We start from the raw sequence: 25,717 nt of genomic DNA, 5'->3' as shown, positions 1-25,717 counted from the left end.
GGTGTATATTTTGATGCAAGTAGTGATGTTTGGAATGAGTGACTAGTCAAATATTGACAAAAGAGTGACTGAAAAAGCAAAAAATGAATGAATGACGAAGTCTCGTAATGAAAGAATGTCCAGCGCAGCTGCGTTACTGATTCAAAATCTGGCGGGCTCCAAGACTTATATTCCTCCTCCAGCACAGGAGATGAGTTGAGCCGTGATGCCGAGCGATATGTGGCACGCTGCATGGTTAGCCGTTTCGTTTACCACCGGTCCAATCTCGAACTTGACGCCAGGGCGCTATGTGTCTGCAGCCACAGGCGGATAGATGAACGAAGGATGGCGACCTATGCCACGAACAGAACTCTTGCGAACCAGGTCCAGGTCCATGGGTCAATTCGAAGACTGACAGGTTTGACATGCGGGGCCCTAATTGGTGGATATGTGCTGTGCCTGGAGTTCGAGCCGAGTAGGGCTTAGTGCTGGTTTGACCTTGGACGAGGCGAGATTCCTTCGCATTGCAGGGGCTCTTAGCCATCCTTCGCAAATTGTTGGCGATGCTATCCAACGCAAGGGATTGCACATCGACGCGCCTATCCTGGGGTCTTTCTCTCTGCTAGAATAATGTTGAAAGCGCCTGCAGGATGTGAACTGCAACGACTTCTCAATTGCATACGGCCTGGCAATAGCTCTGTCTCGGAAATGATCGCGTAACGGCGTAGAACTGCAAATTCTGTTGATGGTACCCTCTGCAATTTCAAGAATCTGCAGCTTGTGATACGATGCGGGTCTTCCAACCCAGGGTCGAGATACCGGCACCGGCTCTGAAAGAGGACATGAACATGTTCATTGAGAGATGACAAGACGGTTAAATAGCGACAGGATAATACCCTGAACGGATGTTTACAACACAATGCGGATGAGATCATGCAAAAATGCGCGCTCGTGTATGTTTCTGCGCGCGGCACGTCGAAACATCGTGGTGGGTCGAGACGAAACAACAGTTGTATGATCGCCGCCGGGTTCGCAGGCCGAATCCTCACAGGAAAGTGGTAACGCAGGCGGAAGCGCAAAGTGCCCATAGACGGTACGACGAAGGGCGCATCGGTTGATGCATTGCGGTGTGAGTTGTTATGTGAAGAAAAAGGGATGGCTGTTACGCGTTGAGATTCAGGAACTATCTATGATGATGTCATGCGCTAGTACGCTGCATCAGCCATAGTTCAGAGCGTAATCTACGGTGCCGTGATGGATCTTTTGCGATATCATTGCGCCTGAATATAGAGTTTGCATACAGACAAACTGATAGTTAGCGCAAGTACGGGATGAAGACACTTCTGTGCGTGATCTGCTAGGAAATGTGCAATTACCATTTATGAGATGAGTCGTCGCCGTCTTACTTTTTTGCAAGACCCAACCCCGTCACCTCATCGAGGTACCACCCACATCCTGGGAAGTCTAAGGTTTTCATACCGTCAAAACTGATTCATTCGAGGACCTATAGGCAGCGTGTTGGAGTCAGTAACAGCCAGCATCACATCTAGGCTATCTAGGTAGCTGTGTCTCTCCTAGTACAATTGTACACCCACCGTGTTTGCCGAGATTTCATCCATATATGGCCATAAATCATAGCATTAATGTTGCTACTGCTGCGTTTGGAGGGATTTGGAAGGGATATTGTGGTTGCACTAACATACTACAGCGGCCCAGGGATCACCGTCTTCCTAATCTGGACAACGAACGCACTCTCCACCAGAAAACCTTGTACATATGCTCTTCCATCCACCTCAACTGCTCCACGCAGGAAGAATTCAACCGCGTCTCGCATGTTCCTCGCGAGATAGTGTAACTAACTAAAAAACCTATCCTCCCTTCCGTCCTAGTGGGGACCAATCAAGAGCCGGTAGCGCTGTTTTGATCATCAATCTCGTTGAGCTCACACGTGTCTTCCTTGGGCGCACAGCAATCTCGCGCCCTCAGCATCCTTCTCCAAGACCAGTAATGATTGCGGCAGTTTTCGACCCAGACAAGATGGCGCGCAAGCCATTTGTCTAAGCACGTGAGAGCCGCGTCGAGTTCGAAAGGCTTGTTGAAGAAGAGAAGCAAGCAATTGCCGATCACCAGCTCACTTCGGTCCTGTCCGGTCTGAGTACAGATGACCAAAGTTTCTACTCAGCTCGCCTTACGCTACAAACCCATTCCACAATCCCTCTCTCTACCTATTAGCAGTGGGCACGTGCGAAGGAGCTCTACGCGGAGATACACGTGTACGGCATCACTCCTTGGGCGCCTTCCGATCTCAGCAAGTCCAGTGACACCGATAGGGGGAAGTATATCACGATGCAGAACCCATCTCGCAAGCGTACCTCATCCGATGTAAGGCATTCCTTGACAAGATAGCGGCCATAGACACCCTCCCACCTCAGTTTGACCCTATAGCTCACATTTGTTGTGGGCACTGTGTTGAACGAGTAGAGAATTATATCGTGTGATCCTAACTAACACACTGCCCCTTCCATCGTTTCACTATAGTTCTGGACGACATTTTTATCTTTCCTCCGAAGTGCTGTAAGGTTCCCATCCCCCTTGACGTCTGCCGTACGATTCTCCCGAAGGAATATACTAAGAAATTCTGCCTCAAGGTGGAGGAGCTCAGGACTCCAAAATTGATTTATTGCACGAACAATGACTGCACAGCTTTCATTCGCCTCAAGGACATCAGCGCTGGGGTAGGCACTTGTGCCGAGTGCAAGGACACAACCTGCATGCAGTGCAAACGCCAGATACATGATGAAATATGTCCGAGTGACCCACGCGTGCAGCTCCTTACGGACGTAACGAAGCGGTAGTAATGTCCGAAATGTAACAACATGCTCGAGCTTTCTCAAAGTTGTTTTCATATAATCTGCCGCTGCAGTCGTGTGTTCTGCTACATCTGTGGTGTACCTTGAAAGACATGCACATGTCACAGTGGGAAGAACATTGTCTCAATTGTCCTGCTCCTGTCATCCAGCCAGACCCGGTTCCAGAACCTGCTGGGCATGTCCACGCCTAGCAGCGTATGAATCGAGATCGCGTGAACTGTGGTGCGAATTGCCTTCAATTTCGCATGCACTGTAGCGAGTTCGAATCGTTGAACTGCTGGCGTTACATCGAACGCACACGCGAAGAGTAGAGATCGATCGTGTTGGCTGTGGGGTCTGATAGAGAGACTAAGGGCTTGAGGTACTTCCACACGGCAAAAACGCCAAACGTTAGGGTACGCGATTCATTCGAACCCGAGGGGAACCGAAGATAAGATACGTACGAGTTCATGACGACACAGAAATTTGTGAAGGAACTAGACTGGAGGTTGCACTTCTTTCCAGTATATACATACTGCGAAGTAACACGTGAATCCTTCTAGGCAGTGTGAGTTGTACGCTAAGGACGTCACGAGGTAGAACGCGTGAGCCCAGCAAAGTAATGTTCTTTTGGCGAAGAACAAATGTGATAACGAGTCATGTAAGATATCCCTCTTACAAGTCGGGCGGGATGTAGCGCGCCACAGTTAGCGCTGTAAGTTCTTCTTGTCGTATTCTCATCTTCGAGAGCGACTCCATCGTAGCGATGACCGTGGCAACAAATTGCATACCAAGGATTCAACCAGACATGTTGACATCAAACGATAGTCAGATCTAATTACCCATTTTCTCGTATGTTGCAGCAATATCAGCGTCAACCGGCAGTGGTTGGAGTGAACGTTGTCGTGCAAGATCAGCATCAGGCCCCTTTCTAGCCGACTGGCCTGTGCGGGGGGGGGTCCACGGGTGTCTTCGCTAACCAGTGCTTATCCTGGCGCCTCAAACACCACTTTGCCAATGAACCTCTGCTTTCGCAGCCCAGCACTCTCCTCATTATCTCCGCAAACTCAGGAGAACATTCAGTCGCCTGATCCGTCCAAGCCACAATTGCTGAACGGTTCTACGCGAGCTTAGCATATCTGCAGACTACCTAGGCACACGGCACTTACGGCAGCACGATACAAGCCGTCGCAACAACAAAAGATTAGACTGAATGCCCCGCTATACGAAGTATCGAAATGTAGTAGCTGCCTGATGATATTGCTAGATGCTAGACATGACTCCATAAGCCCCCACCCTTTAGGGATTTGTGGCGCAGTCACTTTGTCAGACGCGTCGACGATACACCACTGGACATTTTGACAGTTTTCGGCATGTACCTGCATATTCTCCGATGAAATTTAAACGTGTAAACGGCAACGGTATGCGTGGACATGGACGATGCGTCTGAAGATCTTTCCCCAGTGCTCACGACGCTGACGCTGAGTGGCTTACTTCATCTCTTTCTCCCGCCTCAGCGCTTGAACAATGCGAAGGGGAGCTCGACTTGAACTCAAAAGTAAGGTTCAGCTCCTATCCTCATCCTTGCATTTTGCTTGCCTGATCCGTAAACGGAAGCCTTACAGCTTATTACTTCTTGCGCCTCGCCTCAGTTCGGTTATCTAGACCATATTCAGGTTTCAAGTCTATACTTTTTACCGCCACATGGCTTGCCTCGTCGTATCTCAAGCCCCACAGCCAAACATAGCACAATGGTACCTGGCATAGTCTCATGAGAATCCCATATAACACTGACCATAATCATGTCTTCGAACGATGTGCCTTGCTTTTCACCACAGTCGGTTATTCTTCTCGCAGTCGATCTTGTCGTGTTCGTCCGTCTATAGTAGTACCGTCTACTTCCATTGCTACAAACATGGTAGCCTACGCTCCTTATGTCGCCGCTACGGCATCTTTGTCATCCGTTTATCACGCAGTTACCCCATCCCAGTTTCGCACCTCGCCTGTCTGCCATGTCGTTACAGCGACAGTCACTGAATACGCAACAGCACGGCCCACTACCAATGCTCATGGACATGGAGGACCATACTATAATCCTTACAACGACGTGCCCCTCCCATTCGTTTGGCCGGGCAAGCCGTCGCACGGGGAGACGTACGCTCCTCCTCGACCTTCGACACCTTATCAATACGGAGGGCACGCTAAAGATATGTATGATGAGCCTTGCTGGATCCCTAAGGGTACTGGACAGCTCAAGGCTTCACTCCCGAGTGTCCAGCAGTGTGGCAACTCACAGTGGGGGTTGATCGATTCGCCTCATCTTCCGGTCAATGGCCTCCCAGGTGGTCACTCCGATGGGGCCTACGCATCAGAATCTACGAAGCTCGCGTCCGCATTTCCCCCTTACCCTATAGCATCTGGCCACTCATACAACCATACCAACGCCACAGGGTCTAACTCTCTCGGACAAACCTCCACTAGGACTCTCGGGTCCATCGTTACCGCTACTGCGGTTAGTACACCTACAGCAGACCCTCTTTGTCCTACCATGCCCGACACTGGCGTGACAAGGACCTACGATCTCCACGTGGCTTACCAAACAATTGCTCCTGACGGTGTTACCAGGAATGGTTTAACTGTGAATGGCCAATTCCCTGGTCCTCTCATCGAGGCCAACTGGTATGAGATAACGGAAAATTCTCTGATGCTTTTGCTGACTTTATGCTAGGGGCGATTGGATCCTGTGGAGAGTTACAAATGATTTGACTGATGAAGGTACCACCCTTCACGCCCATGGCCTCTTCCAGGGTGAGACTTCCTGGTACGATGGGGTTCCTGCCGTCTCTCAGTGCCCTATATCGCCCAACGGTGGATACTATGAGATGCTTTTCCGAGCTGACCGTTATGGGACATCTTGGTACCACAGTAAGTTCACCCAGGTCACGCTCCCAGATATCAAAGCTGAGTTCTTTAGGTCACTACAGCGCTCAGTACTCTGGTGGTGCCCACGGCCCTATGGTCATCCATGGACCGAAGCATGAAGAGTACGACATCGACATCGGCCCTATCGTCCTTGAAGACTGGTTCCATGCCGACTACTACTCTCTTGTTGAGGGCACCATGAATGGTCTATTCCCACCCTCGAACAACAATCTGATCAATGGAAGAATGAACTACCCGTGTGCGAACACAACGCTACCTTGCACACCTAACGCCGGCATCTCCAAATTCAAGTTTGAGTCTGGAAAGAAGCATTTGCTGCGCCTCATCAACATGGGTGCCGAGGGTAACCAGAAGTTCAGCATCGATGGACACCAGCTGAAGGTTATTGCCGTCGACTTCATCCCCGTTGAACCGTACACGACGAATGTCGTTACTCTCGCTGTCGGTCAGCGCACTGATATCGTGGTCGAAGCTATCGGCAAGCCTAGCGATACATTCTGGATGCGCTCTCAGCTCGCTCAAGGATTTCGCTGCACGCTTACCGACGGCATCTCGCCAAACGCGCTCGCGGCAGTATACTACGAGGATGCCGATACCGACGCCATCCCGCAGTCCACCTCCGAAGTTACTCAGGAACAGCTTGAACAGTGCAAAAATGATCCTATCACGTCCGCAATTCCGCTCTGCAAGGTTCCCCTGGAAGAGCCAGATCATGTTGAGCGTGTAGACTTTGACTTCCGCTCCAACGGCACCAACTTCATCTGGTACCTCAACAACAGCACTTACCACGGGAACTACAATGAACCTACACTTCTGAAAGCGAAGCGTAACGAGTCAGACTTCAATCCCGAATGGAACGTGTACGAGTTTCCTGGTGCGAAGAACGTCCGCATCCATTTGGTCAACCACGGTCTCATTGGTGGCCACCCCATGCATCTCCACGGCCATGATTACCATATCCTAGCTGAAGGTTTCGGCGAGTGGGATGGTGTTGTGACGAATCCGGAGAATACGCTGCGTCGCGATGTTCATCAGATGCAAAATGCGCGCAATGTCACTGGTACAGTCGAGCCCTCGTACCTGGTCTTGCAATTCACACAGGACAATCCGGGCGTGTGGCCATTTCATTGCCATCTGGCATGGCACGTTAGTGGTGGGCTTTTCATGCAAATACTGGAGAGGCCTAAGGACATTCAGAAGCAGGCCTTTGACGATGAGCAGTTTGAGCTTTGCGATGCTTGGGATGCTTACTCGGCTCAGGTTACTCTGAATCAGATTGATTCGGGTTTGTAAGTGGGGTGCAATACACATACCTATGGCGGTGGTGCTCAGGTAGAGTGATGGTCACAATCACCACCACGTGATTCACTCACTAGCGGCCACTAGTGTTTTCTCTTCTACCATATTAGTAGGGCCTTCTTGCATGTACATAAGAACAAATAATTTACTCTACGTTCCACTTTACACGTCCAAAGGTTCTTGCACAACCGCACGCAATTTAATTGTGATTTCTAACACGGTCTTCGCTATAGAACGCTTTAGATTACTGCAAGTGCCGTATTTACGTTAGTTCAACAGAGTGAGCCGGAGTAAAGACTGTATGCACCCATAACTTTTACACTGCTCGTTTGAAGATACTCGTTCTTAACTAATTGTGAACTGAATCAAAGCACACCCTGAAAGAGCCTTGCCGCTAAGTCTGGGCTCTTTGAGCGGGACAATCTTGCGAATACATCTAGAATCACGGTTGGCGTACAACTCTGAAAAACGAGCTTCCTCGTGTCCCTTGCTTCGTTAATCTAGAGTCGTGGCGCATTCTTCTTGCTTTCTGCCCAGGGGAATGAACTCGGCGCCATCGTGGGGAAATCGTCTCTGTCGTGACGTCACGGCCCACCCAACTTCCCTGCATTACATCAGCGAGTGCGGCCGTAGACACTGGTTATTGTAGCCATTCGCGTACATAATCCCCGTGATTGCGACTACCAATTTCCGTGATCGTATGCTATCGAGAGTTCGATGACGATGAACGCCGCTCCTCAACATCTAAAAGTCCTGCTGACGGGCGGTGCCCGTGGAATTGGGCGAGGACTATTCAGACAACTATTGATATCGGGTCATGACGTTATAATCCTAGACTCGAACAAGGAAGAATTAGAGCATGTCAGAAAGCGAGCTCAAGAATGGTCGAACGGGCGGAAGGAAAGCTGGTCTGCGCTTGAATGCGACCTCAGCAAGCGAACGGAGTTGAAGACTGCCGTCGACGAGGTTAAGAGGAAGTTTGGTGGCAAGCTCGATGTTTTGATCAACAATGCTTTCCCGACAGATCTCTCGATCTCCGAAGATCGCAGTATGGAAGCCGAGGGGGAAGACATGGAGAAAGAGTGGGATTTGAAGGTTGCGATTGGTCTCACTGCGCCGTTCATACTTAGCCGCCTATGCGTCCCACTCCTGGCTGCTGGACACTCTACTCCAAATTCTCCTGGTACCATCATCAATATGTCATCAACACGCGCCTACCAAGCTGAATCCGACCACGAAGCCTATTCGTCTGTCAAAGCTGGTCTGTTAGGATTGACACAGTCGATGTCAGTATCATTAGGCCATCGTCACAAGATTAGGGTCAATGCGATCATCCCGGGATGGATTCACGTCGTCAACGAGAGCAGAGCTGGAGATGAGGGTCAAGCTAAGTGGGAGGACGGCTTGAGCAAGGAAGACACTGCGTGGCACCCCTCCGGGCGTGTGGGTAAGGTGGAGGATATCACAAAGGCGGTGGAATACCTCATTGGAAACGAGTTTGTTACTGGCCAGGAGCTCGTTGTGGATGGCGGCGTTGGAAGAAAGATGGTATACCCTGAGTAAGCGCATGAGATTGGTGCATCAACAATCTTCTCGTCAGCTCGACAAGGCATGCTTTGTCCCCCCTTTGCACGTCAACTCCAAAGCCTGGAGTTCCCGCTCCAGCCCACAGCCTACTGGTGCCTTCTTCGGCTATTACTGAAGGTGTATCATTAAGGTATACGCAGCGCTATGCGTTGCAGGTTTTGTATAAAAAGTAGTGGCATTTGTCTTTAGGATAGGTTCTGGTATTTGGGATACGACTCATTAAAAACAAGGTTCTAGGTATTCCTAAAATCGTCACACTCGATTAAGACCTTTTGGAATAGGTCCAGCTTGATATAGATTGTACTCATCGATTAGACCGTGCAATGAATCAAAATAGAATTTATGATCTCATGTAAGTATTTCGAGTCTCGTCGTTTCATTATCTCCGTTTCTATATCTTTTGCTTTGATCTCTTGTGCTACATGTACCCCGTCCACATCTTCGTCCCATCGACACAGCACGACAACGCGATATTTCAGGCAATAGAGAAAACCATGGTACTTCTAAAATAGTACAAGGCACAGTGCACCGTGTAATATCGCAACTATGCATCAAACCTTATAAAAATCTACCATAGTATGACTAACAGCACGTGTTAAGGCTCAGCTTTCTATACATTTTAAGATTTCGGTAGCCTAGGCAGACTGACATACACTGTGCACGCATGGTGGTCTTCATGTCGAACAGAAACTGCATCGGTAGACCACAGGTTGACTGCACTGTGTCTTTCTTTCCTCTTCCTCTACACGCTAGACGAGCCTTCGGACGATGCAGCAGCGAAATAGCTGAGGGTCGCGGTCTGCGGGGGATTAGTGGCCGACTACGATGCATTACAAGCCTCGCCCCACCTTTCTCCGCATCACCCCAGGTCATGGCTCGTAACAACCCCAGATTTGAACTTGGCGGCGAATTTCCACTCGCCGCAAGTGTCTTGGGGACAGCTTGGTAGAGCAGAATACTTGCGGCGTGCCGATGATCTCGGCGGATGTGCCGATGTTGTATCGGCTTAAAGGTCAAGCCCAGTGTCTACACCCACATATTCGAAGCTCATAGCCACATAGATGGCCGCGCCTTCTATCGACAATGCGCGATCTTAAATATACCAATAGGAATATCCAGAAGTTGGAAGTCGTTGAAAATGAAAGCAACCATGTAGGTCATGGTTTGACTGAAGAAGAGCGAAAGGTGGAGAAGAACTTGGTGAGAAAGGTGGATTTTATCATCATGCCGATCATCCTGATTGTCTATCTTTTGAATTGGATCGATAGGTATTGCTTCTTTTTTTCCAGCCTTTCAATGGACATATGGCTCATATCATGTATACAGGAACAACTACGCCTCTGCGCGGCTTGCTGGCCTAGAGGAAGACCTAAATCTAACGCTGCAACAGTACCAGACAGGACTATCGATTCTATTCGTCGGGTATATCCTCGGCCAAGTACCGTCTAACCTATTATTGAACTGGTTCGGCCGTCCGTCGTACTATCTTGGCTTCTTCACGATTGCATGGGGTCTCGTTAGCGGTTTGTCCAGTTTAGCACAAAACTTCGCCGGCATTGTTGCTTGTCGGTTTTTTCTAGGCATTGTTGGTAAGTTGACTAGTATGGAAGCACTGGTGTAAGCCAAAACCACTGACTTGGCTGTACAGAGGCACCTTTCTTCCCTGGCGTATTGTTCTACTTGTCGAAGTGGTATACCAAGAAGGAGATGAATCTGCGCATGAGTATCTTCTATTCAGGTGCCCTGATCGCTGGTGCATTTGGTAACCTCATCGCGGCCGGTATTTTGGACGGTATGGATGGTCGACTTGAGCTCTCGGCGTAAGGAACAAGCCCTTGACCTTCGGCAACAGATCTAACTGCGAATAGCTGGAGGTGGCTGTACATTATCGAGGGAGCCGCGACTGTAGTTATGGGCCTTGTCGTTTGCTTCTGTTTGCCAGACTTCCCGCAAACTTGGAAGAGGCTTACGCCTGAGCAAAAGCATGTCGGTAGGTTTACGTATCTGTCAAGGAGGCGACGAAAGCATCATTTTACTGACCTGAGTTCAGCAAACCGCCGTCTTGCGCTCGAAGCTGCAGATGCCGATGTGGATGAAGAAGGAGCAATGTCGCAAGTCAAGGGCTTGAAGCTCGCGCTGGGAGACTTGAAGACCTGGATCTTTGTGGGCATCTACATGTGCCTGACCGCCGCACAGGGCTTCGGCTACTATTTCCCGACGCTCGCACGCTCGTTGGGATATAGTAACTTCATTTCGTTGGTACTTGTGGCACCACCGCATATCTTCATGACTGTCTGGTCGTACCTACATGGCATTGTAAGCGATCGCTTCGAGACTCGGTTCTGGTTCGCCATCTATCCAATTATTCCCGCCTTCACCGGATTCATCCTTTTCATGACGACTAGCTCATTCGGGCCGAAGTATCTCTCATTTTTTCTGATGATGTTCCTCATGGCCATGAACGGCACCATATTCTCTTGGATCTCTGGTATTTTGACACGGCCACCAGCCAAGCGAGCTTCAGCTTATGCCCTCATCAATTGCCTGGGCAACTCCGTGACGATCTGGACCCTCTATACATACCTTGACAACGAGGAGCCTTACTTTTACACTGGTATCGGCATCTGCGCGGGCTTGATGGTAGTCGCAGCGTGCTTGTTGATTTTTCTGAGGTTTTTACTGGTCCGAGAGAATACCAGGCTTGCAGCTCTTGAGAACGAGGACGCGGAGCTGTCCGAGAAAGAGATGATCAGGCTGCGGCGCACAGCGGAGACAGAAGGTATCTCAATCGCTGAGGCGAGGCAGCTCCAGAAAGGGTTCCGATATCCAATCTAAGCGCGTGCCTTTCGACTGATTTGGTTCGGTCCATGCGATTGCCAGGGTACGTATGCGACTATTGTGACGAAGTTCGGACGATTCGGGCGACTACAAGACATTCAGACGCTTGACGCGTCGGATACGCTGGCAGCGTTTGCTACAGTCGTAAGCACCAACTAGAATTGAAACAGTGTGCGTTGCGCGCGTTTTCATGGTAGTAAGGTTTCGTTGCGACTATGAGGTGTCTGGATGATGGCGAAGAGAGCTCCCGCGGGCTGCTCAGAGCTTGAATTTTGCATCACTCAGTGTGAGTTTGGCCGGTGCCGTTCATGACCGCGAATGAACGGGCACACACGCGACGCGCACGCGACAACTCCTTTATCCAACACAGCTCTTTGACGCTTTGCAATCACCACATTTCTACGCGCATTGCGTAAACTCATTCACAACAGGGGTCTTTCCCATTGCCGCACTGTCTATCCTATCTATCCCTTATAGTCAATCATGGCGTTACACTACGAGCCACACAAATTATGCTACGAATATGACTACTTTATACCAAGCAACAAGTTTGTGCAATTCCCGCCTACTTAGCATAGAAAGAGCTATAGTGATGGACGAAAACAGCAGTGGCCAAAGTGACGGCCTATTGCTAACATAAGGGAAAGTTGTAATGATACCCTGCTGGAACAGAATCAAGAAAGACAAGGGGGGCGACCATGAGCGGGTTCGGGTAATCTCCTCATGAGCAATGTTCTTCACTACATCCACTGATATGTGCAAGCTCAAGTGTTCTTTCCTCATCCACTCTGACTTCCTCGCGTTTTCGCCCGCCGTTTGACCGCTTCACGGGTAGTTGCTTAGTCACGTGATCTGATTCTCGTCCGTGTGCATGTAAACAATTTCCAGATCAGGCTGTTTTGAACCTCTCCGTCGATACCGCAAAGTAGGTCATGACGGATCAAGACACAGATCTGACCGCTAAGGTTGTTAGCGTCACTGATACTGATCTCTCCACATCCGCATACTTGCCTATGAAGCCAAGTCAACTGTCGCCTTCCCCTGTCGTGGACCAGGTCCTCGACAACTTGCTGGAAATGATACGACCCTAGCGTCAAGGTCTCCTCAATGGCCCTCGCATCACCATTCACGTGGGCGATACATCCGTTACCAATATCGCCAAGCGCGCTGCGATGGCTGCTTCTTCTGTCCTCCACAAACACTTCATCACCAACCCTGAGTCATTTGAATATCGTTTCTCGCGTGGTCAGATTCACCCTGGTGCCGTCAGTTTCCTGCTCATCGGCTGGATGCAAGAGACGTGCAAAGAGTTCGAGGCCTATGCCGTCCCAGCTCAGAAAACCTTTGGCGAAGACGTTGCTATCTTGCGCGCCGCTCGCTTGTTAGGCATGGAGCAATACTGCCGTCATATACTCATCAGCTATGTGGACTATCTCAAGACACAGCTCCCCAGCTACGAGGAGATCATTGCTGTCGAACAGAACGCCACCTCTGATAAAGACCCACTCTGGACTGCCATGGTCAATCACCTCTGCCACGATCGCTTCAAAGGACTCATACCCGATGCTGAAGATTTCGAGGCGTTTCTAGAGAAGCATAACCGTCTGAAGAAGGCTATGGAGTCCGCTGATAACTTCTTCGCTAGATACGCGAAGAAGCAGGCTGAGGGCCGGGAGAAAGAGCGCCGCCAGCGTTAGGAGCAGAACCAGGCCGTGGAGCGTGAGCGCATTTCAAAAGAGCAACTTGCTGCCGAATCATTGAAGAAGAAGTTGGACAAGAAGGGGTCCGGTCTTGTGACTGTTTCGGCGGATGAGGCAGAGGTGCTATGGGGGCGTACTCGTACCCGCTAGAGGACCGCCGAACAGAGCTGCTACGTTCACATCACTCCACAGCCGAGGCGATCTCTTCGGGTGTGTAATAGCACCTATGGGTGTGACACAAAGCATAGTTGTGGTCTGCGAAGACACCGAGAATGCCCAGTATAGGTATGCGCACAAATTCCGTAGTTCAGTACGTCTCTTGCTCGATGGTTCTACTTAGGGTAACAGGCGCTGAAACACTGATCATGTAGAAATCAAGATAACAAGACATGATCATATATGACGAACACCGATGAGTACGAATCCAATCCAAAATTTAAGCCAATATCTCGCTTCTTTGCTACAACCTCGCGCCCTCAGATGGAAAAAGTCATGCTAATACGTCTACTTTCTTTGTGACACATCTCAGGCTTTTCCCCTCAGAACTCGTCCGCCCAATCCTCGCTGCTCGCCTCCTCCCACTTCTCTTCTTCCTGCTCAGCCTTAACATGTCCCTCCCACCAAGTTGGCACCGTAACTGGGGGCTCGCACTCCTTGCACCTGGCTTTGATGTACACCGTGCTGTCTATACCAGTCAGTCCAGCATGAAGGCCATATGGCACAGCATCGATCCTGTTGTTGCAGTGAGGCTCTGCGCAAACGATTGTGCGAGCGTTTAGTGGAATAAATGACAATGAGTGGGATGGTGGGGACGGAGATGATGGTGTAGATGACAATGAGCTTGGTGAGTAGGATTTCGTGATAGGATCACAGGCGCTGTGGATACCGTGTTGCGGACTGCGGCGGATGATGATGGGACTATTTGGAGGGTAAGGCATTGCGCTGTTAGTATCTGAGTTGCTTTGATGCTCTTTGAGGTAGATAGAGACTTGAGTGAAAAGAGATCGGAAGGAGAGAAAGATGAAGTTATTTATGAAGTTGCTGATTGATTGTGCTAGCTTTGACAATGGCGATTGCGTAGAAAGAGCCAACAAGCTGGGCAATTGTTTTGCGTGGAGCGAGGAGAATAGAGAAGGGTGTAGGATACATGTGATACCTACCTCACGGCCTGAGTGCCGTGTATCGTGGACACGACCCACATGTCGCGTCGACAGTTAATCACTCGACCTTCCACCGTTCATCTTCCAACGAGCCTCTCGCGCTTGGCCTATCTCTCTAGTCTAACTTCATGATCCTTAAAATGAACTCCTTACCCTTCCTTCGCAGTTCGGTCTCTGGAATGTTCCTGGATAATGTTTGCTGCTCTGGTAGATGAAACGTCAAAGGTCTTACCACTGCACCGAACGACCAGATATCGGCTGTTGTATTCAAGGCGACTGTAGGATAATCTCTGGGGTTGACCATGTTGGTGCCCAGCAAAGGCTCCTATGGAGGGGCCCTTTGCTAGTCACAGGAGAATAGTTTCCTAAGTCCCCAGGCGCAGGGCTCGACTCGCGGTAGCCGTCCGCGCCGCAGCAACGCATCTTCACCAAACACCAATCGCATGAACTTCGCGCAAGCCCGCCGAACTTCCCTGTCACATTCCCTTCCTCTGCTCTCCACTTTATCCACAAGCCACCTTGTCGTGGCTCTTTCGTATGCGCAGCACCCCCATGATAGTATTTCCATCAGCTTCAATACTCGATAGACTCTCTGAGTGCCAACACAATGCCTCCCAGCCCCCTCAGGCATGAGAAGATCAAATTGACGAGGTTCTGGAACGCGCAGCCAATAAGAAAATGTAGCTGGCATGTTAATGCAGCATTGATTGATGAACAAAAGCTCCTTCCGTCTAAGGTACAGCCCCGCCGGCTAAAGCAGGACCCGCTCCCCGCTAGTTCTTTACCATCGTTTGCATCATCACAATACGTTGCATCCTGCTTACCATTGTGTTCCTCGTAGCTATTGGACCCTCCACTCGACCTTGGTTACTCATTGCCATCATGGTGTCTACGCGCTCACATCCGCAAGGCGACTTCCCCGCCACCGAACCTTCGCCCGTCAAGAAGACGCCGCGATCACGAACCTCGACCGCGTCCCCAGCACCCATATCTTCCCCAGACTTTAACTCCTCGCCACCGGCAACATCGCTTGCGAGACGCGCAGTTTCCAATGTCAAGGCTGAAATCAGCCCTCCCTCTCCATCCGAGATCAATGAGCCGGCATGGTGTCATACAGCATCGAATCTTACGATAGTATGGCTCGCAGTATCCATCCCGCTCGTGCTATGGGACTCCCTGTATATCCTTTTGCGCCCGCACACCATGGCCGGTGGCGCAATCCAATGGCCGATTTGGAAGCCGTATGAGATTTACGCCTCGATAGATCACGTATATGGATGGCCTGGGTGGGAAAATAATGACGGATTTGGCGGCGCGCAAGGCTTTTTGAACGCCATTGAACTCGTGCTATACGGACTTTACGCTATGATCATCTATAACCATGGTGTACCCACGACCGGAGGTACTGGGCTGCAAGTCAGCGAGGGCGTGAGCAAGTTCCTCGCCGGTGGCAGGAAGGTGCGCGGAAAGCCTGGGAATCGCGCGCTTATCATCGGGTTCGCTGCTGCGGTTATGACCCTCAGCAAGACAGTACTATACTGTACGTATGCATGCGACACACAGTCAAGCGGCAGGCTAACGATTGTAGACTTCAACGAGTACTTTTCTGGCTTCGCAAATGTTGGCCATAACGACTGGGCCACGCTGCTGTTCTTCTACGGTATTATGAAGTAAGTCAAAACCCTCTGCTTGCGCCTAGCATGTAAAGGGATAGAATGGCTGACATGTTCTGCAGTGGGCTCTGGGTCATTTTCCCAGCCTATATGACTGTCGTCTTCGGTACCGACATCCTCCAGGCACTCGACATCGCAGCCGAATCTTCGTCTAAGAAGCGTTATTAGCTTGAGCTCTGGAAAAGCTGTTTGCACATACTAACGCTTCAAAATTTGGCCCCAGCTTTGAATCACCAAATCTCCAATCAAGACAATTTGGCATTCTTCTGGCGCTTACGAAAGCGTCGAACAGCCGTGCGAAACAGTCGTCTCAGCCGTCACAAGAGACCATTGTGCGAGTCCCCAGCGACTTTGGCGTCCTGCGTGAGTGATGGCGGCTGTATAGGAGCCAGGTTCAGCCTATCGTGCAACCAGAAATGTGATACCACTCACCAACACCAATACTCCATTGACGTCACGCCTCAACCCAAGAAGGACGGATTTCGAGTCCCAGTCATCCGGTGGCAAGCTTGCGGATATTCGCTGCGTATTGTCGGTTAGATGCTGAAGCATGTACGGTGCTTGTACTATACTGGGCGTGGTCTCCATCGCGTCGTGATTTGCTTTTGATGCGATAAGTAGTTTTCAAAGGTTGTTGGTTGAGCAGAGAATTAAATGCGGAATAGGTGTACAAGGGTATACTACGGATCCGCCGGCCGGAAGTCATATTCACTGTCTGATCGCGATGTGTTCGCTGTCTCAAGCATTGGATATCTTGCCATGCGCTTATTACCACAATATTTATAGGTCTCTCATTATGTCATCTATCCAACTAGAGGACTTTTCATCACTCATTATTATCGCTGTATCCTACAATCAGAAATTTCCAAACCCACCGTCGCATTGACACAGGACCAAAACAACCGTCTGCAAACTTTTGGTAAGCCCTCACATCACATTACATCCAACTCCCAATTTGCAGGCCCTATTCTTCTTCTTCTGACTACTCTCTGCCTCCAAAATCGCAGCCCTTCGATCATCTCCCGCGCGCTGCTCACTGACTACCCTGCGTCGCTCGTCCAGATCAGCCATGCTCACCGCGTTAGCAAACGGTCCGTCGTCATCATGGATAAGCGCCATTTTTCTTTCCAACTCATCTCTGCCGGGCGTACTGAAGACAGAGCGCTTGCTGGATACCGTGCCTCCGGAGAAATGGGAGACTTCGGATATGGACACTTGTCGCTGCATGTCAGCGGCCGCTCCTGGTACAGGCCTCCGCAGAGGCGTTTCTACAACGTGCTGTAGTGGTACTGGGTGCATCCGTGGATAAACACCCTGCTCACGTTCTAGTCGCTGTATCATCATGTCATCGTTCGTTGACGACGCATAGCCAGTCTGAGACATGAGCATCGTCCTTTCCACTAGTCCTGCTCTTGCCTCAGCCACTCTGCGCATCTTTCTATATTTGTTCTGAATATACGAGTCCCTGAGTTTTTCTTCTTCTCGAGAGTACATCTGTGGATGATTAATATCGAAATCTCTAGAGTCATAAGATGGTTGCTCGTCGAACGATTTGAAGAATTCGAGTTTTGGTGTCGGAGATGTTGGGATGGTAGCTGGAGTGAGGGTAGGAGGACCAGATTTTGGCTTTGACGTGGAAGACCGCTTGGAGTCGGGGTAAGGTGCTGGGGTGCCGAGTGGAAGATAGGCTGAGCGCTTCTGGGAATTTGTCATAGGTGTGGGTGTATCTGGACAATCCCAGTTTGCGTCGCTGTCGCTCTCGATTTGAGCCTGCTGTCCATGTAGACTCGTAGCCTGCTCTTGATGCTGGCCGCACGACGGCGACAAGCGATGCGAGTAAAGCTCCATTGACGTGCTATACCGACGTTTCTTTGGACTGCTTGACCTCGAACTCCGCTTCACTAGTGACTGCCTTCCCACCAACCCGCCGCCTCTTTTGACAGTCACGTTGGCAGTGATGTCTGCGGGAGAGCTGTCGAAGTTATGGTTTTCCGCGGTCGCGACATAGCTTGTAAACTCAATCTCTTGGCCGCCGGACTCATGCATGTGTGTTTTATGGAAACCATCGCTCTTAGGCCGCATTTTTGCGCTCCCTGGTGTACTTTGGGGATCAAAATTCGGCGTGCCAGTGCTTGCGAGCTGCAGTTGCAGTGCATCACTCAAACTCGGCGGCGGCGATGGAGAGATCGCGCGTATTGTAGAGCGTGCTGTTGACGGACGAGTGGGGCTTGGGGGTCCTGAAGTAGGCGGACGCGGGCGAAAATGTGTTGACATCGTCGCAATCGACAGTTGAGGTGTTGACTGCGAAGATGCGGGTGGTTGCTGTGAGGATGCTGGTGGGACCCAAAGAATCACAATGCAGGGCAAAGCCGATCAACGGGTTTCTCCGACTTCGTTGCCACGTGAGATGAAAACGCAAACGCGGAGTTCACCAAAGAATTGCAAGTGAGAGTGGATGAGTGACGCGCGATGGAGCGTTTGCAAAGCGTTGCTCAATGGCATCAAGATGCCTAGGTGAGCTACTCATCCTCCGCGATATCAAACCAACCTTTCACTCACCGTCCAGCACCACATCAATAATACGAGTTTTTGAATACCACCTCCAAGCGACACATGGTGAGTTTCCCAGATGAAAAACGATTAGAAGATTCTTGCGATAAGCTATTTGTTGTTGTTACACAGGTACGTCGCTGTGTAAACTTTACGGTACATATGCCGAAGTGGTAGAGCATGTCAACCCAATCACTTGGACCATCCCGAAAGCTTTGTATATAAGTACCTAGTCCTAGCTCTATTACGATGTTCGAAACTATATTGTTCAACCAAACCATCCTTCTTTATGGCGCGATCACCTCGAATTCTACCACTCCAGTTTCCCATTCCCTGACATGTGAATCAACCAGACGCTTCGTCTGTACCTCTTCCTCTAAATCATCGGCTTCTTCTGAACTACCCTCATCCTCACTGTCGGTCTCGCCATCGCTGTCTTGAGAACCTTCGTCTTCGTCTTCGCTATCTTCTTCTTCTTCATCACTCGAGACATTCGAAGAATGCCCATCTGTATCGGTATGAATTTCCAGTGTCATTGTCTATGTCGATACCCCTGCAGGCTTTTCCTTCGTCTTCATCATCACTACTCTCGTGACAGTCCTCGACAACAGTAGTCAAGACGTGCGCATGATGAGCCTTGCTGCCCGGGATCTCAGCTACTTTAACGGTATCGTGAGTTACTTCCTTTCTCGGTGCTTGTAATTTCTGGTACACATTTGGCTCGTCGCGTAGTTCGATCTCTCCGGAAACACTAGCCTGGGCAGGTACCGGGTAAACCACCGTTTCCCTCCATACTCCAGTTTCCTGCGTTCCTTTGCCACTCGTTCTGCCGCAGTTCTCTGCAGCCAAGCGCGCCTGGCGCTCCTGGCAGTGCTTCAACGTGTTTTGACCCTCGAGTTTCTCCAGCGTCAGTGCAGCTTTATCAGTCCATTTGCTGACAGTACGAAGTGCGACAATACCAATCTTGATGTTGCGTTTGTCCTTGATGTTGAGATCGCTATTTTTCTTCGCTGGAGCTGAAGCTTCCGGGGTTTGGGTATTGGAGTTGTCTGTTGAGTGTTGAAGGACGGTGGCAAGTTTGGGGCGGAGCTGGAGTTTGTGGGATGGAAGATGCATTGTGAGTAAACCCGTATAATCAAGGCCTCGATAGATATAGTAAACTTTGGTTTAGGAATACCAGGCTTGACTTGAGTGTGTTGTGATAGTGATTGCGGTAGCTGAATGTACTGACGTGTATGAGGCGGTGGTACAGCAGGCTTTATACAAGCCCATATAAGACAGATGCGCACTCCGTTTATAGCATTAATTGATGTTGCTTTGAGAGTGCTTGGACTGTGATGTCTGAGCGCATTGAACTTCTAGTTTCCAGTGGGTAAGTTACAGAATTGTTGATTGAAGACCCGGCTCAGTAAATTTCATTGATCATCGTGGAAATTGATCGTGGACTTCATACCGGTCACATCATAACACAGCAACACCATCCACGATCACCTCTACCAGCGTCTCCATTGAACTCCATATCCGGATACACACCAAGTATCTGCTCCCTGTACTCTTCCACCTCCCTTGAACGGCCTTCGCGAAGGCTATCAGTTGAAAGTGATTTCTGGTACGTAGAGGCGCTGTCCGCTGTGAAACGCTTCGCACGAATCTTTGCACGCTCTCTTGCATCACCACGTTGCCGACGTTGTATTTCAAGTTCTTCGTATGAGCCCCATGGAGGCGGTCTGGGACCGTTCTGGATATCCGTCGACGAATGCAGCGAGGGTGCGGAATTTGCGAGGTAGTAGATTGGTTGGAGGTAGCTATTGCTTTGTGGACAGACCAAAAGCGGCGAAGCCGAGTGTTGAGAAGGTAACTGCCTAAACTGTTGTTTCAGGTTTGCGACTCTCGTTCCTGTCCGTCGCGGTGCTCGCACACCGTCATCTACATCGTCCCAGTGGTCGCGAGGTACGTACAGCTCGGCGGCGGAAGCATTTTGTGGATAGTGGTTGAGGAAATTACGTTCCCGTGGACTACGACTAGGCTCACGAAAACAGGCGTCATTCGAGTGTTCCTTTAAGCTCTGAGGTGTGGTTATTTCCTCTGATGTAGCGCTTCGACCCGATAGGCTCGGTCTGGTCTCTACTGGTGGGTCCGGCAGCGGTCGCTGTGGTATGAGATACTCATTCGGCTTATACGGTCGTGACGTCTCAGTATGGAAACCTCTGAGCCCCGGTAAAGCTAGAGGGTGTTGCGCATATAATTGCTTACATGATTTTCTGTATGCGTTTCCGCTACACGCGCTATGTGCTTGACTAAGTTCGGCCCCCGCTGAAGCCGTCTCTAGTGGGAGTGGTGGCAACGGGCGCTGATATGTTCCCACACGATCTCCAAGTCTCTCAATTGGCTTGCGCGGAATTGGCTGAACAGTGTTTTGTTGGCAAATCCCAATTGTTGCATCCGCGGATGTGATGGTGGTCGGTCGTACGTGATCACCTCAGATGAAGCTAACGAGTGGCTGCCTCGTGGAGTGACAGCTCGTGTAATGTGACTTGGATTGTTTCCCAATCGTGTACGCTCCCACAATGGTTTTTGGTTTGATGAGGTTGTTTGTCTTTTGCTATACTGTCCCGTCTTCCGTAGTGTTACAGATTCAATATGCTGCGCAGAATCACATGCCGAAGCTTGGCTGCCAGAATCGTTCTGCTCGAACTCTCCAGTATCCGCGGACCCTGTGTTGATAACAGTCTGGAATAATAACGGAGTTGATGTCCGAAGAGGTTTCGGAATAAGAGAATCTGGACTTGATGGGCGCGAAGATGCTTCCGTGACGCAGTAGGCCTGATATGGACGCCTGAAAGGTATGTCGTATGAAAGGGGAATTGACTCGTTAGGCGCATCTTCAGGTATATTAGAGGGCATAAGATGGCTGCGGTCCATAAGTTGAGCGTTTCCTGGGAATCGAAGGATCGCACGAAGTAAAGTTTGCGAGTGAAGGGGGCAGCAGTGGTAAGTCGTTTAAAAAGAAGCGGTACTGTACGCCGAAATCCATTTGTATATGTTTGTCGTTAGAGACGCGTCGTCCCTTTGGTTGTTCCACCAAAGGTCGACATTCGGACTGTTAGCTATAACGTCATCGCACCAAGCACGCACTTCGTGATCGAGACAATACAACAAACGGTAGTGAGTGATGACCTTCTAGTCCGTGCACTGACCTTTAGATACCGACCACGGAGTAACACGAATGTGCACCTTTTCTCAGACCTTGCTCGAACAGCCAAGTGAAGCCCCCTCTGTACCCACTCTCTCTGATTCGTTTGAGGATCCACATTTCGAACATGCCAATTTTGTCGCCTTGGGTTCCTCTACCTTCGAAGAAGGCGAGAGCATCTTGATATCCGACCTGCCAGCCGTGTTCGTACTTTTCGTGCTCATAGTGACCGTTGGGATCCACACCGCTCCAATATGATACGTGCTGTTGGACATCCTCATGCATACGCCCGTCCTTTTCGTGTCTGGCCTTTTCGATCATTCCGTGCCTATCATCAGCGGATATTTTTGCATACTGGGGTGGTACAATGCTCCCGTCTTCTGTTTTAGCTTTGAAGCCCCACTCGCCGCCCGGCATCCAATCCATCTTCCAAGTCCAGAAGAAACTACCGCCAGCTCTCTGCTGATATCTTCTGCTCTGTGCTTGTCCAAACTGCTGTACGAGCTCTTCCTTAGGAACGCTGCCGCCCTTGGCCCAAGAGTCTTCAGTCATGACACAGGAGTACTCGCCAACAATGACTTGTACTGCACCACGATCGTGCACAGAGCCCTCTTTACCATCCAGCTGTCCTAACTTATTGCCAGCTTCCTCAGTAATTTGTTGTGGTGTCTTCGCTTTGTCCTCATCTGTGAAAGCCCAATAATAGTGCGTGTCAACCACGACTGGGCATTGCGGATGCGAGTATATAGAGTTCTTCTGCAAAGACCAATCGACCGCCTTCCCCAGGTTCCAGCCATCAGAGATGATGATAGGAATTCCGGGGTCGATATTGGATACAGCGGCTATACACTCGTCGTACCACTCATACATACGCTCCGATTCCCATTCAGCCTCGTTGACGAGCTGGAGACCGGCAATCTCAGCTCCAGCTCTGGTGTCTTCTGCAATAAACTGGCAGCAGCGAACGCCTAACGCGCGGTTAGAAGGGTTAGTCCATAGTTCAGCACGCCCACTGTTGGTGCCTGAGTGCTCCTGCGCGTTTGCGCCTCCTGGCAGCGCATGTAAATCGATCAGAACACCAATTGAGCGTGCGCGAAGACGTTGGATCAGGGTGCGGATACTGTTCCATGCTCCAGTGTAGATTTCAGCGTAGGGCTCGAAAGGTGTTCCCTGAGTGAAGACGGCGCCCGGGAGATCATAGTAACCGATGGGCAGGCGGACGGTTGTACACTTGGCCACGTTAGCAAGCCATCCGATGGCGTTGTCGTGCACAATGTTGGCCCAGTGCTCTTCAAACTTTTGTTTCGTCTCGGCCACCCCGATTCTATCTACCCAGGCCTGCACTGCAGCAAGCTCGCTTGATCCCTCGGCACCGTCAGGAAATCGAGAACCTTGGAGCCATCGCTCAATGACATAGACAGAGCCAAGGTTGGTACCATGGTGATAGCGATAGCGGAGAATATCCAGGGTTGTCGGATCGCTGATACCATATTGTTGACCATGGCCGTGGCCAAAGCCACCTTGCTGATGACCTGGGGGAAAGTGCTGTTGGTGTTGTGCTTGTGAATTTCCGCCAAAGTTAGAGTTGCTAGACTCGTCGCGTTGAGTGAAGCCTTTGAGCTCAGCCTTGGCTTTTTGAAGGAAGCCCTTCATCATTGAATAGGCTAGTCGGGTCAGTATACCAATGAGGGGATGCACCAATTGAGGAACACACAGACCGTTTTTGGAACGACTGACTCACGTAACGAGGTTCTAGTGAGGTCTTAGGTCCGGATGGATCCTTCGTTGTGATGATTGAGGATCGAAAGTGGAGTGAATAGATGGTCGGCTGTGCAGGTTAGTAGGTGTGGCTCAGCCATGGTGGAGCCGCGTAACGATGCATTTCCTTTTCTCTTATGATGACGTAAGACATGGAACTGGAGACCCGTAGGGAGGGCAAGTGCGTCCGGCATGCATGCAGGTGCGTGCACGAACTGTGGCTGCATCTTATCGTGTTATCTTATCTGTGGGCCAACTACCCAAGTTGCCTCGGAACTTCCACAAAACTGCGTGTGCTCGCGCTCGAGACGCGTCCTCTACAGTCACGGCATCTCGTTCACCATGGAACGAGGGAGAACTGGGTCAATTGACGCGTAAATCTATCACCTGGGCACTAGTTGGATGTATTGGTCGCGGTTTCCTTGTTAAGGTGAGAGAGCTTGCAGCAACGGCAACGAAGTAGGTTGTCATGATAGAGGGCCGCCAGTTTCCTTCGAAAGACCCAGCGTGTGTCTTTCCAATACGTCATTTCACGACGGTAAAGAGGGATTCCATAGAACTGGAAAAGAGAATAGAGTTGAGTACCTGTAAGCCATCCTAACTTTGTGCTGTGCTAGTCGAGGCGCCATCCCGCCTTCTCGCCAAGCTGGACCCTGACATGCCACCCAATCGCGTCGGCTAGCGCCTGTGATACGACTTCCCCAACCACGACGCGACTGCTCCCGCACCATCCTTTACAACTTCAACTGTGTTTTCACCTGTCTCTCTTGGAACTGAAAAGGAGCCAGAAAGACTCACACCTATTTTGTGACTACACTTCCATCCCATATCACAACAGCGCATTCCTGCGCGTCATTCGTCCCATCGTAACGCGTCACAACATCCGATAAGTTGCAGAGACAACATGAGCACCACAACACCGCAGAGACCAAACATGGCCTCTCAACATACTCCCTCCAAGACACCCTCGCGACGCGTACTTGGCGACCTCACCCCAAAAGCCATAAATACACCCTCTACCCCAAAGGCCTACGAAGCATCCGAAGTCACTCGAGCCCAAAGCCCACTGAAGCAAGTCACGACGCACACTCCAACCAACCCTGTCGGCAAAGAAAACCTCATGACTCCTCAGACCAATTCGAATAGCAAGAAGAGGGGCATAGAAGAGGTTGACAGTGCTGAGTCTGTCGAGAGTGTAAAGATGCTTGCTCGTGCCCGTGACGAAGGTCTTTCCAACACTGGCACGCCCCTCACCTCCGACGCTGTGCAGAAACACACGGTAGATAATACACCATACCTCACGCGTCTTCACGCCACTGACAATTCCAAGGAAAACAACCCCATCGGCCTCACAGACCCAGGATCACCCACCGAACGCGCCACACCAACACCATCGCCCGAACCAGAGCCTCTGCAAGCCTCGCAAAAAAGCAACCAGTCATTTTCTGACCTTCTCAACTATGATTTGTGTGCCAGCCAGAAGAGTGAACATGGAGAACGTGTAGCCATGCCGACGGCTGCCCCCACGTCAGCAGTCGCAGAAGGAAAGAGGAGGTCGCGTGCCGAACAATTGCGAACGCGCCTCAAGTTCGGATTGTATAAGATCAGGACGAACCAGGTCTCCAAGCGCGACGCGGATATCATCGGTCCTTACGAAGCCCGCGCCTCTTATTCATCAGACGCGCCCAACGCGTCGAGATCAACAGCCATGGCGTCTTCCGGCGAGTCTCTAGGCGCTTACCGCGTACCCAACATCACTGTATCATCCCCGCGACGCGACCAAGGGCCTGTTTTTGTGCAAGCGAATCTAGATCCTTTCCGTCCAATCAGTAAACTTGGTCCCGCACCGGTCCATTTCGCCATACCCCAAGGCAATACACCCGCATCATCGCGTATGGTACCTGGTTATGTACTTTCTTCCTCACCACCCGGACCTCACATGTCCAATTCTATAGCTCCTGATCAACTTTCCTCACCCATACGACCTAGGAATTACTACCAATCGCCCTCCGACTCTAGGATAGGAATGGGCGAACACGATGCGGAGCGCATCAACGTACGGGAAGAGGACCCACACTATAGACTCCAGAGACTCAAGCAACAGCAGTACAGCTTAGCTCGCAGTGTCGGCGGTGTAAAGGGTGATGCGGCAGAAGGCTTGCTACAGCTCATGCAAGACTCGCGGTAG

The 25,717-nt window shown here is 50.6% G+C and overlaps 8 protein-coding genes across 8 annotated transcripts; 5 read left to right on the top strand and 3 right to left on the bottom strand.

The window, feature by feature from the left end:
• Window positions 1–4,743: 4,743 nt before the first annotated feature.
• On the top strand, window positions 4,744–7,064 carry ALTATR162_LOCUS10234 (uncharacterized protein; the record flags this gene model as incomplete). The annotated part of the gene is made up of 3 exons (XM_043317870.1): window positions 4,744–5,507; window positions 5,557–5,753; window positions 5,803–7,064. The coding sequence occupies 3 exons, from the start codon at window positions 4,744–4,746 to the stop codon at window positions 7,062–7,064; spliced, it is 2,223 nt and encodes a 740-aa protein (XP_043173805.1).
• Window positions 7,065–7,793: 729 nt separating this feature from the next.
• Window positions 7,794–11,492, top strand: ALTATR162_LOCUS10233 (uncharacterized protein; the record flags this gene model as incomplete). The annotated part of the gene is made up of 5 exons (XM_043317869.1): window positions 7,794–8,629; window positions 9,984–10,246; window positions 10,306–10,477; window positions 10,526–10,647; window positions 10,708–11,492. 5 exons carry the CDS (start codon window positions 7,794–7,796, stop codon window positions 11,490–11,492), a joined length of 2,178 nt encoding a protein of 725 aa, XP_043173804.1.
• A 935-nt stretch (window positions 11,493–12,427) lies between these two features.
• Window positions 12,428–13,192, top strand: ALTATR162_LOCUS10232 (uncharacterized protein; the record flags this gene model as incomplete). Its single annotated transcript, XM_043317868.1, has 2 exons — window positions 12,428–12,541; window positions 12,587–13,192. The coding sequence occupies 2 exons, from the start codon at window positions 12,428–12,430 to the stop codon at window positions 13,190–13,192; spliced, it is 720 nt and encodes a 239-aa protein (XP_043173803.1).
• Window positions 13,193–15,237: 2,045 nt separating this feature from the next.
• Window positions 15,238–16,196, top strand: ALTATR162_LOCUS10231 (uncharacterized protein; the record flags this gene model as incomplete). Its single annotated transcript, XM_043317867.1, has 3 exons — window positions 15,238–15,895; window positions 15,944–16,025; window positions 16,091–16,196. 3 exons carry the CDS (start codon window positions 15,238–15,240, stop codon window positions 16,194–16,196), a joined length of 846 nt encoding a protein of 281 aa, XP_043173802.1.
• A 759-nt stretch (window positions 16,197–16,955) lies between these two features.
• ALTATR162_LOCUS10230 (uncharacterized protein) lies at window positions 16,956–18,110 on the bottom strand (the record flags this gene model as incomplete). Its single annotated transcript, XM_043317866.1, has 1 exon — window positions 16,956–18,110. The coding sequence occupies one exon, from the start codon at window positions 18,108–18,110 to the stop codon at window positions 16,956–16,958; it is 1,155 nt and encodes a 384-aa protein (XP_043173801.1).
• Window positions 18,111–19,058: 948 nt separating this feature from the next.
• On the bottom strand, window positions 19,059–19,694 carry ALTATR162_LOCUS10229 (uncharacterized protein; the record flags this gene model as incomplete). The annotated part of the gene is made up of 1 exon (XM_043317865.1): window positions 19,059–19,694. The coding sequence occupies one exon, from the start codon at window positions 19,692–19,694 to the stop codon at window positions 19,059–19,061; it is 636 nt and encodes a 211-aa protein (XP_043173800.1).
• Window positions 19,695–21,777: 2,083 nt separating this feature from the next.
• Window positions 21,778–23,756, bottom strand: ALTATR162_LOCUS10228 (uncharacterized protein; the record flags this gene model as incomplete). The annotated part of the gene is made up of 3 exons (XM_043317864.1): window positions 21,778–23,435; window positions 23,486–23,503; window positions 23,675–23,756. 3 exons carry the CDS (start codon window positions 23,754–23,756, stop codon window positions 21,778–21,780), a joined length of 1,758 nt encoding a protein of 585 aa, XP_043173799.1.
• Window positions 23,757–24,463: 707 nt separating this feature from the next.
• ALTATR162_LOCUS10227 (uncharacterized protein) lies at window positions 24,464–25,717 on the top strand (the record flags this gene model as incomplete). The annotated part of the gene is made up of 1 exon (XM_043317863.1): window positions 24,464–25,717. The coding sequence occupies one exon, from the start codon at window positions 24,464–24,466 to the stop codon at window positions 25,715–25,717; it is 1,254 nt and encodes a 417-aa protein (XP_043173798.1).

Source organism: Alternaria atra (genome assembly GCF_907166805.1).
Source record: "Alternaria atra isolate CS162 genome assembly, contig: 32, whole genome shotgun sequence".
In the NCBI taxonomy this organism is placed as follows: Eukaryota; Fungi; Ascomycota; class Dothideomycetes; order Pleosporales; family Pleosporaceae; genus Alternaria; species Alternaria atra.
The sequence above is the reverse complement of the archived record's forward strand: the minus strand, read 5'-3'. Positions and strand labels throughout refer to the sequence as shown.